A 13,282-nucleotide genomic window follows, 5' to 3' on the forward strand; every position below is an offset into this window, starting at 1 on the left:
CTTAGAAGACCAAGATACCAAATTAGACTCAGGATACACACACAACCCAATAGTTGAACGCCTGTCATCTAGGTCCGAAGCCAAATCAGCATCACTAAAGCCAACTAAATGAAGAGATTCAAGTCTCCTAAGATGAAGATCGAAGTCCAAAGTGTGCTTCAAATACTGTAGAATCCTCTTGGCCATTTTCCAATGAGACTCCAAGGGAGTATGCATGAATTGAGAGACTTTATTCAAAGCATAAGAAATTTAAGGTCTAGTAATAATGGCATATTGTAATGCACTGACCAAGCTACGATACAATTTTGGATCTAAAATGGGATCATTGCCTGAGACTGAGAGCTTCTCACCACCAATCATTGGGGTTGGTAAACCATTTGCAAACTGCATCTTTGATTTGCACAAGAGATCAATAATATACTTAGTCTGTGAGAGATGCAAACCTTGAGAAGTGGCTTTAACTTGAATGCCCAAGAAATAATGAAGTTCACCAAGGTCCTTGAGAGCAAAGGTAGAGTGCAAGAGAGAAATCAAGTGCTGAACTTCAGATTGAGAACTTCCTGTTATCAAGATATCATCAACATAGAAAAGAACGAAAATAGTGTAAGAGGAAGTAATCTTTTTAAACAAAGATTGATCAGCCTGTGAACTCTGAAAGTGTAAGGCCAGTAAGGTGGCTCTCAAACATTCAAACCAAGCTCCAGGGACCTGTTTCAAGCCATAAAGAGTATTGTGCAGTTTGCAAACCAAGTGAGGAGATTCTTTAAGTTGAAATCCTGGTGGTTGGGACATATAAATCTCTTCTTGAAGCTCCCATTTAAGAAAGCATTATTAATATCAAGTTGTCTAATAGACTAGACATAATAAAGAGCTATAGTCAATATAATTTGAATGGTAGTGGGTTTAACAACAGGACTAAAAGTCTCAGTAAAATTAAACCCATATTGTTGGTTGAACCCCTTAGCAACTAGTCGTGACTTATGTTTAAGGACTGAACCATCAGGATTTTCTTTCAACTTGAACTCCCATTTACACCCAATAGGTTTCCTATTCGAAGGCCTCTCAACCAAGGTCCAAGTACCTTTGCGATGCAAAGCTTGTATCTCCTCATCCATAGCTGATTTCCATAAAGAATTGTTGAGAGCATCACCAAGATTTAACGGCTCTTTAGAGGTGATATACACCTTCGGCTTGTACACACCAACTTTGGATCTAGTAATCATTTTGTGAGTGTTATAGTGGTTTGTAATAGATGATAATGGTGGTGCAGCTGGCAAAACAGAGGAAGGAACCAAATGACTAGAGGAAGATGGAAGTGAAAGGTCAAGAATAGGACGAGAAGCGACAGCATAAGTGAGGTTTGGAGGATCTGTTTGAGATGGTAGGGCAGAGGACGTTGACACAGGTGCAATGGAAGAGGTAGAAGGAGAATGAGATGAGGAGTGAGGGGGAGAAATAGTGGTAGAAACATGAGGAGAAGAGATGGGAAGGGTTGTACGAATTTTAGAAGACAAAGGAATTGAAACAGAGGGTGTTTTAGGAGACACTACAAGTGGTGGAGAAGAAGTGGATTGGAAAGAACAATAAGGAAAATTATATTCATTGAATATAACATCTCTTGAGATGTATATTCGGCCAGTAGAGGTAAGACACTTATAACCTTTATGTTTAAAACTATAGCCAAGAAAAGTGCATTCTATTGACCTATATTGAAGCCTATGAGCATTGAAAGGTCTAATGTTGGGGTAACAAGCACATCCAAAAAAATTTAGCTGTGTAATCAGGATTTTTACGATAAAGACGAGTTGTGTTGAAGATCATAGGGGAAGGAAGTCTATTGACAAGATAAGTAGATGTGCGGACAGCCTCATCCCAAAATATTAGGGGCAAAGATGTATTAGCAAGAAGAGTGAGAGTTGCTTCAACAAGATTTTTATGCTTTTGCAAGACCATTTTGTTCATGAGTGGAAGGACATGAAACTCTACGAATAATGCCATGATCAAGAAGGTACTGAGTAAATGCTTGGTACTCACCTCCCCAATCAGTTTGGATAGCTTTTATTGAATGGCCTAGTTCATTTTCGACCTGAGTTTTAAAGTTGATGAATGTTTGAAGAGCTTCATACTTAGATTTGAGAAGATACACCCAAGTGTATCTAGAAAAGTGATCAACAAAATGAATGTAGTATCGATAACCATTAGATGAAGGAACAGGAGCTGGACCCCAAAGGTCCGAATGAATCAAATCTAATGGATTATGATATTGAGATTGAGAAGTAGGAAAATGAAACTTTTGAATTATGCCTTGACAACAAGTTGAAGAGAAATCAAAATTTGTTTTATTGACATGAGGAAGATTACAATTAGCTAAAATTTGTTTTACAACTTTGGCAGATGGGTGCCCCCAACCGATTATGCCAAAGCAAAAAATTAGAAGTAGGAGTAGCTAACTTATTAGAAGAAGAAACATTAAGAAACAAAAGTAGTTGCTGCAAAGTTGGAGTTGAATGAACAAGGCAGCTGAGTGATGTTAACAGAGGAGGAAACAGAGTGTGGATGAACGAGACGAAATGTTGAGGAAGGAAAAGCATAGAGACCATTTTTAAGAGTCACTCACATCAAGATTTTCTTGGTGACCTGATCCTTAACAAGGCAGAAATGAGAATGAAATTCACAGAAAACAATATTATCACGAGTGAGTTGAGAAACACTGATAAGATTTTTGGTAATAGTTGGAACATGAAGTAACTGATTAAGAAAAAGAGCTTTGGGTGAATAAGAGGACTGTATTGCAGACTTACCAACATTAGAAATAGTGAGACCAGCCCCATCACCAACATGTAATTGTTCAGATCCAAAATACTGACCTTTGCTCATGAGATTGTGCTCATTATTGGTGCAGTGATTCGTGGCTCCAGAATCTGAATACCAGGCAAGGTCATCGACCACATCACCGGTAGCAACAAGGGCATTAGCAGCTGGAGTAGACTCATCAACAGCCAACACTTAACAACTTAGGAAAGTTATTATGAGTCTAGTATTTTGTTACACATTTCAGTAAACACTTGGAAGACATTCAATCTAATTGTAACATGGAACACAATAACACCTAAAAGGACCAAAACAGAACACATATGAATAGCTAAAAACACATAACAGCAACTTGAAGCAATAAATAATATGGACAAACAAGGAGACAATCATCCCAATGTATAATGAAGCTTCATATGCATATTGAGAAGAAGACACCAAAATGATTTGTCATGGGCTAAATTACATAGAAAACTAACTAAGGAATAACATGCAAACTTGTTAAGTGATGCAATTGGAAACAAGATTTATACACTATCAAAATAATATATGACAGGTACAGATTGAAAAAGAAAAAGAAAAAGCACAAAATCCAAAATACATTTGAAACATATGCACACTCATTCAATAATAAAATGTTCAGATAAGAAAAGGCAAACCCCAATAATTACAGTTCATCATGTTAGTGTGGCCAAAATAATATAGAAATGATCAGCTATACATTAACATATATATGTTATAATTAACCAAATATTAGGCAAATTAATGAAAATGAATTTGTTGAAAATATATGTATACCAAAAGGACTCCTCTTGCGGCAAGTGCTAAAATATCCGCACAAGAGACAGTGTTACTACAAACTTTCTCTCATTATATATATATACACACACATATAACAATACTTCAACAAGTGCATCTATGAGATGTACCACACAACCAGAGGCAAAAAAAAAACTTTCAGATTTCATTGAAAAATATAAACTTAATATATATATATATATATAAATATATTATGTTACCTGTGAGAAAAAGAGAAGACCACAGAAATAGAGATGAGCTTAGAATTGGTCACTGAAAAAAACAGCAAAATCAAAACAAGATAAAAAATACAGTAATAGCAGAGAGAAAAAAAAACGAAAACAGCAAAAAAAACACAATAAGAACAGAGAAAGTACGGAAAAATCAAAAGAAAAAAAAAACTATAATAAACTTACCTAAGGACTGATCTGAGAGAGATATCTTTGAGTGAGAAAGAAATTATGTAAGAGAGAGAAATGCCAACGGCCATATCCTCATTAACAATATGATGGGAGAAAGGATTAAATATGAAACCTATTTGATATTTTTAGAATCATCGTTTGGATCATCCGAATCAGAATCACTTGCATTGTAGCCTATGACCAATAGCGTACGCAGAATAGAATAAGCAAGAGCATAGCAATGATTCAACCGAAGAAAGAGATGCTGAGATAGAGAATACATGGACGTTTATCACCTACTTTTCAAACAGAAGATCGAGTTTTTGAAGCTATACCAATCCAAGCACGTCCCTGCAAATTCATAGATTGTAGAATGAACATCTTTGGTAATTGGTATTTACAGAATCACAACCCAGGAATTGAAGAGGATAATTCCAATGAAAAAGGTAATGAGCACATTGATAACCAATCATGAACCAGATTTCTAGTTCAAGTGGGCATATAAATAAGATGAAGAACCCAACATAAACGAACAGACATAAACTCAACAATACCAAAATTCAATAATTATATTTAACAAAGCATAACAAAATTAAAAAAGTGTTTCTGCACAAGGATGCACAACATAATATATACCCTTTTATCCAAGTCCAGCCTGTGTCTAATGCAACTCTATTTGACCCCCAAATCTTGATAATGCAAAACGTTGAAATTCAATTTCAGATAAAGACCATCAAACTATAGAACCAAAATCGAAACCAAAATTAATAATAAGAAGAAAAAAAGACAGGATATCTTACTTACCTGGAGGAGAGAGTGAGATCTAAGGGAGAGGTTGAGTGGAAGTTTGCATTGAGGGAGTTAGAGAGAGAGAGGAGGCGCGGCGCTGAAGGAGAAAATTGACAGAGCTAGTGGCGGTCAGGGTTTTATTTTAGGAGTTTGTATTTAAAAAATGGCAAAAAAAAAATTGATTCCAGGCGGGAAAGTTAGTTGGCGCCTATATATATATATATATTTATAATTATAATTAGTTGGCGCCTATATATATATCATGTTATTTAAAAAAATTATTAAAAACATACTCTAAATGGTTTTATAAGTTTTTATTTTCAATTACAAATACTATTAAATAAAAATATTTTCTTATTTATAAAAATTAAATTAAAATTTATAATTAATAATAATTTATTTATTTATTCATTCATTCATTTATTTATATTTCAAAAATTATAATATATATATTGAGATGGAAAGGCCACCAAACTGGACTTAGGAGACTTTACTGCTCTGAACCAGTATAAACTCCCCTGTGTTTTCACATGCTTAGATGGATTCAAGCTAGAGAAGTATGTGATTCAACAAGTCTTGGTAATTGTTTTCCAACACTTGTTATCCTACAGGAGATGCAAAAAAAGTGGAGTACTTAGGAAAGTGTTAATTTTGGTTTGCACAGTTTTCAGCAATTGTGGTCTGAATGTTATGATATTAATTAATAATGTTTGCAAGCTTAAATTTTTAACATATGTCTGTAACCAATTCTTTTGCTGCTTGGTTTATCTTTGTGTAGCTAGATGAGTTTGTTACATCTGATTTTTTTTTACTTCAATTGTTATTTATTTCTCTGTAATATCTTGATGATCATTATATAATAGTATAGTTGGTTTTCACCAACCCCAATCTCAAATTTTCTGCACACAACCACAAACCAATAATGCAGAAATCACAAGAACAAACTATACCAAAACATAATCAAACAAAAGAGTAAACAACACCAAATTTAAAGAGGTTCAACTCTCCAATGCAGAGAGTCTAATCCTCTCGCCCGAACTCCTTGAAAATGAGTTCAGTTCTTGCACTATCAATCCTGAAGTCAGCATGATCTCATTTTTAGTATTACCATGATCTCACTTATGTCACACTTTTTATTACAATGAAACAAATACACTTAAATAGACACAAGGGACCAATCAGAACATAACAGAATGACAGACTCAACTAAAACCAAGAAACCGAAACTAACTGGCTTAACAGACTAAACCAATGTCAACAAGTTTTATGATGTTTTCTGCATCAATGGTCTGTCTATTTGGCTTCTTTGTTTCCTTAATGTATTTGGTTATTCAACAAGGCTGGCCCGAATGTGGATTTGGTCAACCTGCACATTGCGTACTCAATTACACTTGTGTACTTTTCTTCATGTCGAATTCCATCATCAACAGTATAACAGTAGGTGTATATTTTGATAAAATTAACTAAATATTCACCATTACCATTGAGTCAAATGTGGGGTTAAGAGCGTTCACTACCACTTACATTTTTCCATGCCTGAGTCTGACTATGATTTTACAAGAAGATTCCTGAAAAGTACCCCCCATATTATCATGAGCTTGAAAATAATGGAGTTCCTTTCTTTTATGGTTGCCTTTGTTGTTTTGAGACTTTCTCTATCTAGAACAACGTTAGCTTCGCTTGCTACCATTAGACCTTCAGAATTTATGAGAGATAACACAACTTTGGTATCTACAGAAGGACTTTTTGAACTGGGATTCTTTTCTCCAGGGAGTTCAAAGAATCATTATCTGGGAATTTGGTATAAGAACATCTCAGTTCAAACTGTTGTTTGGGTGGCAAACAGGTGTGAACCGATCAGCGATTCATCTGGCTCATTGACTATAGACGACACAGGAAATCTTGTGCTTTATGGACAGAATAAGAGGGTCGTTTGGTCTACGAATTCAACAAAACAAGCCCGGGAACCACTGGTTCAGCTCTTGGATAATGGTAACTTGGTTTTGAGAGATGAGAAAGATGAGAATACAGAAAACTATTTGTGGGAAAGCTTTGATTATCTTACTGATACGAACCTGCCTGGATCGAAATTTGGATGGGACTTGAGGAGAGGCCTCGAAAGGCGTTTATCAGCATGGAAGAGTTGGGATGACCCCTGTGATGGAGATTTGACTTATGGGATTGAGCTTGATGAACAACACCACACATACCCTCAACTAATTATCCGTAAAGGGTCTGCAAAATTTTGTCGAGTTGGGTCATGGAATGGCGTAAGTTTCAGTGGACATCCTAATGCGAGGAGGGCAGACTCACTTTTCGATTACGGGTTTGTGTACAACGATGATGAAGTTTACTATGTTTACGACCTCAAAGGTAAGTCAGTGATCTCAAAACTGGTCAAGAACGAAAAGTCAGTGATCTCAAGAGTGGTCATGAACCAAACAAGAAGTGTTTTACAGCTCTTGGTATGGATAGAATCAAAGAAAATTTGGGAGACCAATAGCTCAGTTCCAAAAGATGAGTGTGATGTTTATGGCATATGTGGAGCTAATTCAGTATGTGTCACAACAAATAATCCAGTTTGCCAATGTCTAAAACGTTTTAAGCCTCACAATCAAGAAAATTGGAAGGAGATGTCCTGGTCAGAAGGGTGTGTGAGGAACAATCCTTTGAGCTGCCATGATAAGGAGAAAGATGGGTTCATTAGATTTTCTAACTTGAAAGTGCCTGATACTGAATATACTTGGGTGAATAAGAGTATGGATCTAGAGGAATGCAGGGTTAAATGCTTGAGCAATTGCTCTTGTATGGCTTATACAAACTTAGATATCAGGGAAAAAGGCAGTGGCTGCGTGCTCTGGTTTGGAGATCTTTTTGACATTAGAGAATTTCAGTTGGGAGGACAAGATCTATATATTCGAATGTCGGCTTCTGAAATAGGTAAACTGCAGCTTGAAAAATTTAGATCCATATAAAGTTCAAGTGTATTATGTTTTGGTTATAACTAGTATGTTTTGTATGGATTTTCTAATATTTTCTTTTCTCTGCTCCAAAAGTTAATCATGAAAAAGTAAGAACTGATCGTAAGGTCAAGGTGGAGAGAGCATTGATAATTACAGCTATCATAGTCGGATTAGTTGGTGGCATGTTTCTAGTTGGCTTTTACATTCGCAGGAGGAGATACTCTTATGGTAACAGTCTCTACCATTTTCTTTTATGCATTAGCGGTGGAAACTTTTTGACCAAGTACAAATTTTTAAAGAAATCACGAGTTTTTATTACTAACAATGTCATTGAGTTTTAATCAACCCTCTTGGTATAAAATTTAAATACATAAGAAACTGAATAGAACTTGAGTTTGAAGACACATGTAGAGTAGATCATTCTATACTTAAGCCAACATTTTGAACACAACAAAAGCATTGTACTATAATAACCTGTCTTGACACACGATATGAGTGGATTGGATAGGAAATTTGCAAATTATAGATTGGAAAAACAGACAGAAATTTAATAATTAGTACAGCCACTACTGTTGAAGTTGTGCCACTAGTTCTACAAGATTGTATAGAGAGGCTTTGGAAGAGTTTTCTCATTGTATTTTCTGGGGTTTTAAGCGAAGTAAGATTGTTTGTATTTTGTCCTGGGATTGATTTTTAAGTGACCTCATTGGTGGATTTGATTTGGGGATCTCATCCTTCGATGTAGGTTGTCTAGTTTCCTGAACCAAGTATATTGCTGTGTTTGATTATCTTTCGAAATTTTATTTGTTCTGCTTTGCATTTGTATTGAGGCTTTAATCTACACAGACAAAACCCAAGATGAAGACTTGGAGCTTCCATTGTTCGATATGCATACTATTAGTACTGCCACTAATAATTTCTCAGAAAACAATAAGCTTGGAGAGGGTGGTTTTGGACCTGTATACAAAGTAAGGTTCTCTATCATTTACCTGCTTCAGATCATTTTCTCTCTGAACAAAAAAAAACAGTAATGGGATTTTTCTTTTTCTTTTCATTGTTATACATTAGGGTTCGCTGGAAGAAGGGCAAGAAATTGCTGTGAAGAGGCTATCAATGTGTTCTGGACAAGGAGTTGATGAGTTCAAAAATGAAATTAAGCTAATTGCTAAACTTCAACATCGGAATTTGGTAAAAATATTTGGTTATTGCATTCATAGAGAAGATAAACTATTGATTTATGAGTACATGCCCAACAAAAGCCTTGACTATTTCATTTTTGGTAAGACTCTTTTCTTTTAATTAATACATGTGATGTTCTATATATATGATTTGCAAATTTTTTTCTTAAAGTACAAGTCAACATTTGCAGATGAAAGGCAAAGCAGACTAATACTATGGCCTAAGCGCTTCGAAATTATATGTGGAATTGCTAAGGGGATTCTCTATCTACATCACGATTCCAGATTGAGAATTATACATCGAGATCTCAAAGCTAGTAATGTGTTACTTGATGAGGCGATGATCCCCAAAATTTCAGACTTTGGCTTGGCTAGAACTTTTGGTGGAGACCAAATAGAAGGAAACACAAACAAAGTAGTAGGAACCTAGTAAGTTATTTTAAAAAACCTCTTTTAGTAACTTCAATATAATCATTTGTATACTAATTAATAATGTTATCCAAATACAGTGGTTATATGGCGCCAGAATATGCTTTCAATGGATTATTCTCAATAAAGTCTGATGTATTTAGCTTTGGCATATTGATGATAGAGATAGTAAGTGGAAAGAAAGGTAGAGGCTTCTACGATGAAAATAGCAGTCTCAACCTCATTGGATTGGTAAGCTTACATACGAAAAAAATCATTTGAAATCTGATAATAAGTTGGATAAATTTGTCACATTAAGAGTTGCTTCTTTCTATTTTGTTTTGATTATATTTGCAAGGCCTGGACTTTGATGAAGGAAGGCAATGCATTTAAGCTTGTTGACAAGTGCTTGTTAGAAGATCCATACAACAACATGGAAGAAGCATTGCGCTGCATCCACATCGGTCTCTTGTGCGTGCAACAAAATTCTATTGATAGGCCGAACATGTCTTCTGTTATTCTAATGTTGAGTGGCGAGAGAGTATTGCCTCAGCCCAAACCACCAGCCTATTTTGCTGACACAGATTTGTGGAAAGGAGATCATTCCCTATCATGCAATACATGCATTACAGATGTTGAACCGCGATGAAAAGTCATACAACAAATCAAAGTTTTCCATGTAAATTTTGAGAGCTTTGAATCATTACAAGTTTTGTTTAATAATTTCATTCAAAATTGTAATGATTATTGGTGGGTTGCATATGAATAGAACTTTGTCAATGAGGTTTAACCCAGAGGATTTACATCTTAAATGGGTATTTCTCCTCTCTCTCTCTCTCACTTCTCTTTTAAAGCATACCAATTTTTTTTTTCATTTTTATTATTTTAATTTTACTGTCAATTTTAAGGTTTGGCTTGCATTTGAAGTGAATTTGAAACTTTTGAGCGTGCTTGCCTAAGGTTTGGTTGGAGTAGAATAGAAGTCAGAATTGGGCAATTTTTTCTCTGTTTTGCCCAAATATTTTTTAAAATTAAAGGTTCATTTTAAGGTGTTTCTAATCCCAATATATATATATATATATATATATAAATAAAAGATGAAATCAATTAAAAAAATCATATTTACAATGTTGAAGATATGGCTGAGTAATAGATAACAACAACTCATTTTCGAGAGTAGTAATTTTGTATCATTTTTCTTTGAGAATAATGCTTTGAAGGTGTCCCAAGCTTCCTTAGGTATTTCTACCCTTATTAAGTAGTGTTCAAGCATTTATTCTTCTATTGTGGTCTTTGATCACAAACATAACCTTACCAAATTTGACTTTTCACTTTTTTAAAGTGGAGGAACTTCATTGCCACTAACAATCTCCCCAAGATCTTAACCTTGCCTATTTGATCTTGATACTTCTGACAACATGAAGGTCACCATTGTGTTGGCTAAGTTTCGAATGTGCCAACTAGCTTGCAGAGTTATGAGCTACTCATGACACTAAGTAACTCCTAATTACACGGCCCCAACTCCGATATCATGATGATTTTGATATTAATTGTTGAACACGACAAAACATGAAAAATTGAAAAGAAAAATTATTTCTTATCAAAGAAAAGTATAGCTAATGTTAGAGTTATTATCTTAAGGTTATTTTAGTCTTTTATGTTATTTTATTATCTTTTGTCTTTTATAAGGCTTGGCTGATTATTTTTCTTGCAAGTGAGCATTTGCTCTTCTTTTGTAATATACTTAGCTCCTCTCTTTCTCTCTTCATCTCTTTGCTTTTTTTTTTTTTGCTTTCTCTTTGAGTTCAGTTAATACCATTTGTTTTATACAATAAAACTACCAAGTGCTAGATGAACTTGCTCTCCAAGTAAATAAGAGCAACTTGGACTTTAGCTTAGTGACCTCTAGGGACTTCAAAGAGCAAAGAGTAGCTGCTAAGTAATCCAACAATGGCATACTCAAAATCAAAGATTGAGTTTGGTCTTGGCTTTTGATTTGGGCCTAATGAGGTGTTGATCTTGGATCAGCCATGGAAAGCAAAGGAAAGAACAGAACACCCAAGAATAAGATACCAAAAAACAAATACATGTACCAAAATGAATCATAAAAGATGAAATTAATAATATTCTAAGATTTCAATGAAAAGATCACAAAGACATACTTTTCTTTTTTTTTTTAAAAAAAAACAGTTTGCCTCTCTATGTTCGTATATCTCTAAAACAATTGAAGTTTGGAGTCCATTTTGCTTACAAATAGTGATTCTTCATGTCTTCAAGTCGTGTGAACTTGTTCTATAACTACATAAATTATACAATAACACATTTATCAGTGACAAACGTTTTTCCCTATCTTCTTGAATGAAGTTGTCCCATTTAGTGGCTGCAATGATACTAATCATGCATGGCTATTCCTATCAACCAGATCATCCAGGCGTCTCTTGAATGATGGGTTAAAGAAAGTGGTTGCTTATTCACCAGCAATGCTCTTCATGGAAGGTACACCAGATGCTCCTTCATGTGGTTTCAGCCTTTTGGGGCCTTTCGATATTTCAAATGAGGAGGAAGTGAGGCAAGGACTGATCAAAGTCTTTACAAACTGGACAACCTTATCTCAGCTTTATTACAAAGGTGCACTCATAGATGTTTGTGATATAGTTTTGGAGCTTAAAAACATGGCTTAAATCTACTTTGTTAGAATAGTATTCTGGCATGACAACTCTCGTAGCTAGATGATTTTTTCTTCCCTTGTGTTAATGCGTGACTTGCATTTCTTGACTGTTAGTTAAAACCATTATCTTGGGCTGCAGACCAAGTAGTTGTTTATTCTGTTAAGTCAAGATTAGTTAGTTAGGTTTTCTATAGGTCTTTGTAAGCCTTATATCTATAAAAGGCATAGATTAGTTTAGAGTAGAGAGTTGAGAGAGTTTAGTGTGCTAAAGTTCTGTTTTGACTACTCTGTTCTCGTGGAGAAAGAAAACAAGAGTGACTGTGAGCTTTGGGGTTTGGCCTGGTGAATGGCTTGTAAGATCTGTAGCCGGTGAATGATAGTGCTGTAAATCTCTCTTCTTCATAGTGGATTCGACTAGGGAAGAAAAGATCCCTGCCTTGGATTTAGGAGTTCCTCATTGGAATCTCTGAACCAAGTATATTGGTGCAATTTGTTTCTGTTCACTTTCTTTCTGTCATTATATTTCTTGTTCCTTTGCTGCGTGTGTATTGTGTTCAATTCAGATATCAAGCAAAGCTCTCACACCTTGAATCATCCTTTATTTCTCTGCAACTTCTTCATGATCATTTATTTTACATAACAGCACTATGATGTTGTATGCATCAATGGTCGAGCATGTGATGTGTACTGGCCACAAGTATTTAGTTCTGCTATCAATGTTAGTTACTTGTTACTTTTCAGTAGCTTTAAATACTATGCTTTGTAATATTTTCATTGAATCAATAAGAAAGATCATCATTTTTATCTGTCTTTTTCTTTTCTTTATTTACACTCCGATTTGTAACACACTTATTTATGATAAATTATGAATGTATGATATCATTTCTATATGTATTATGTAGTCTTAGGCAACGGCTCTTAGTAGCCTAGCTCTTGCGACAGCCTGCTCTGCTAGTCTGACTTTTGTTCACAGTGATATTATCAAGGTTTTGTTGGTTTAGTATGTAGTGAGTGAAAAATAGTCTTAAGGTCATCTTCTGTTTTTTAAAGAAAGGGAATATGAGATAATTTCTGATCATCTTTGGAAGAGTTGGGAACTTGGGAGGGGATGAAGACCACCACATGACCCTTAAAAAATGAATTAAACTTCAGATCTTTTTTGTAGTTGTCACTTTCTGATCATTGGTTTTAAGAATATTTGGTCATTATGCCTACTTTATTAGTATCATATATAACTAAGTCATCATTGTAATGGACTCAAATTAC

The 13,282-nt window shown here is 34.9% G+C and overlaps 2 protein-coding genes across 3 annotated transcripts; both read left to right on the top strand.

The window, feature by feature from the left end:
• Positions 1-6,359: 6,359 nt before the first annotated feature.
• On the top strand, positions 6,360-10,222 carry LOC133789224 (G-type lectin S-receptor-like serine/threonine-protein kinase At4g27290). 2 transcript variants are annotated; one of them, XM_062226988.1, is made up of 7 exons: positions 6,360-7,739; positions 7,871-7,990; positions 8,609-8,730; positions 8,831-9,041; positions 9,132-9,369; positions 9,450-9,600; positions 9,707-10,222. In XM_062226988.1, the coding sequence occupies exons 1-7, from the start codon at positions 6,392-6,394 to the stop codon at positions 9,995-9,997; spliced, it is 2,481 nt and encodes an 826-aa protein (XP_062082972.1). In that variant the 5' UTR covers positions 6,360-6,391; the 3' UTR covers positions 9,998-10,222. The 2 variants fall into 2 exon arrangements, with proteins under 2 accessions (XP_062082972.1, XP_062082971.1); XM_062226987.1 differs by having other exon boundaries at positions 6,364-7,739; positions 7,856-7,990.
• A 1,076-nt stretch (positions 10,223-11,298) lies between these two features.
• On the top strand, positions 11,299-12,029 carry LOC133792643 (monothiol glutaredoxin-S11-like). The gene is made up of 2 exons (XM_062230550.1): positions 11,299-11,329; positions 11,713-12,029. The coding sequence occupies exons 1-2, from the start codon at positions 11,299-11,301 to the stop codon at positions 12,027-12,029; spliced, it is 348 nt and encodes a 115-aa protein (XP_062086534.1).
• The last annotated feature ends 1,253 nt before the right edge of the window (positions 12,030-13,282 follow it).

This window comes from Humulus lupulus, chromosome 7 (assembly GCF_963169125.1).
Source record: "Humulus lupulus chromosome 7, drHumLupu1.1, whole genome shotgun sequence".
Lineage (NCBI taxonomy): Eukaryota > Viridiplantae > Streptophyta > Magnoliopsida > Rosales > Cannabaceae > Humulus > Humulus lupulus.

Coding starts and splice junctions, on each gene's coding strand:
- LOC133792643 (XM_062230550.1), top strand. CDS start 11,299: ATGGCATACTCAAAATCAAAGATTGAGTTTG. Junction 11,330..11,712: donor AAAATCAAAGATTGAGTTTG/GTCTTGGCTTTT, acceptor TCTTGAATGAAG/TTGTCCCATTTAGTGGCTGC.
- LOC133789224 (XM_062226987.1), top strand. CDS start 6,392: ATGAGCTTGAAAATAATGGAGTTCCTTTCTTTTATGGTTGCCTTTGTT. Junction 7,740..7,855: donor AATGTCGGCTTCTGAAATAG/GTAAACTGCAGC, acceptor CTGCTCCAAAAG/TTAATCATGAAAAAGTAAGA. Junction 9,370..9,449: donor AACAAAGTAGTAGGAACCTA/GTAAGTTATTTT, acceptor ATCCAAATACAG/TGGTTATATGGCGCCAGAAT.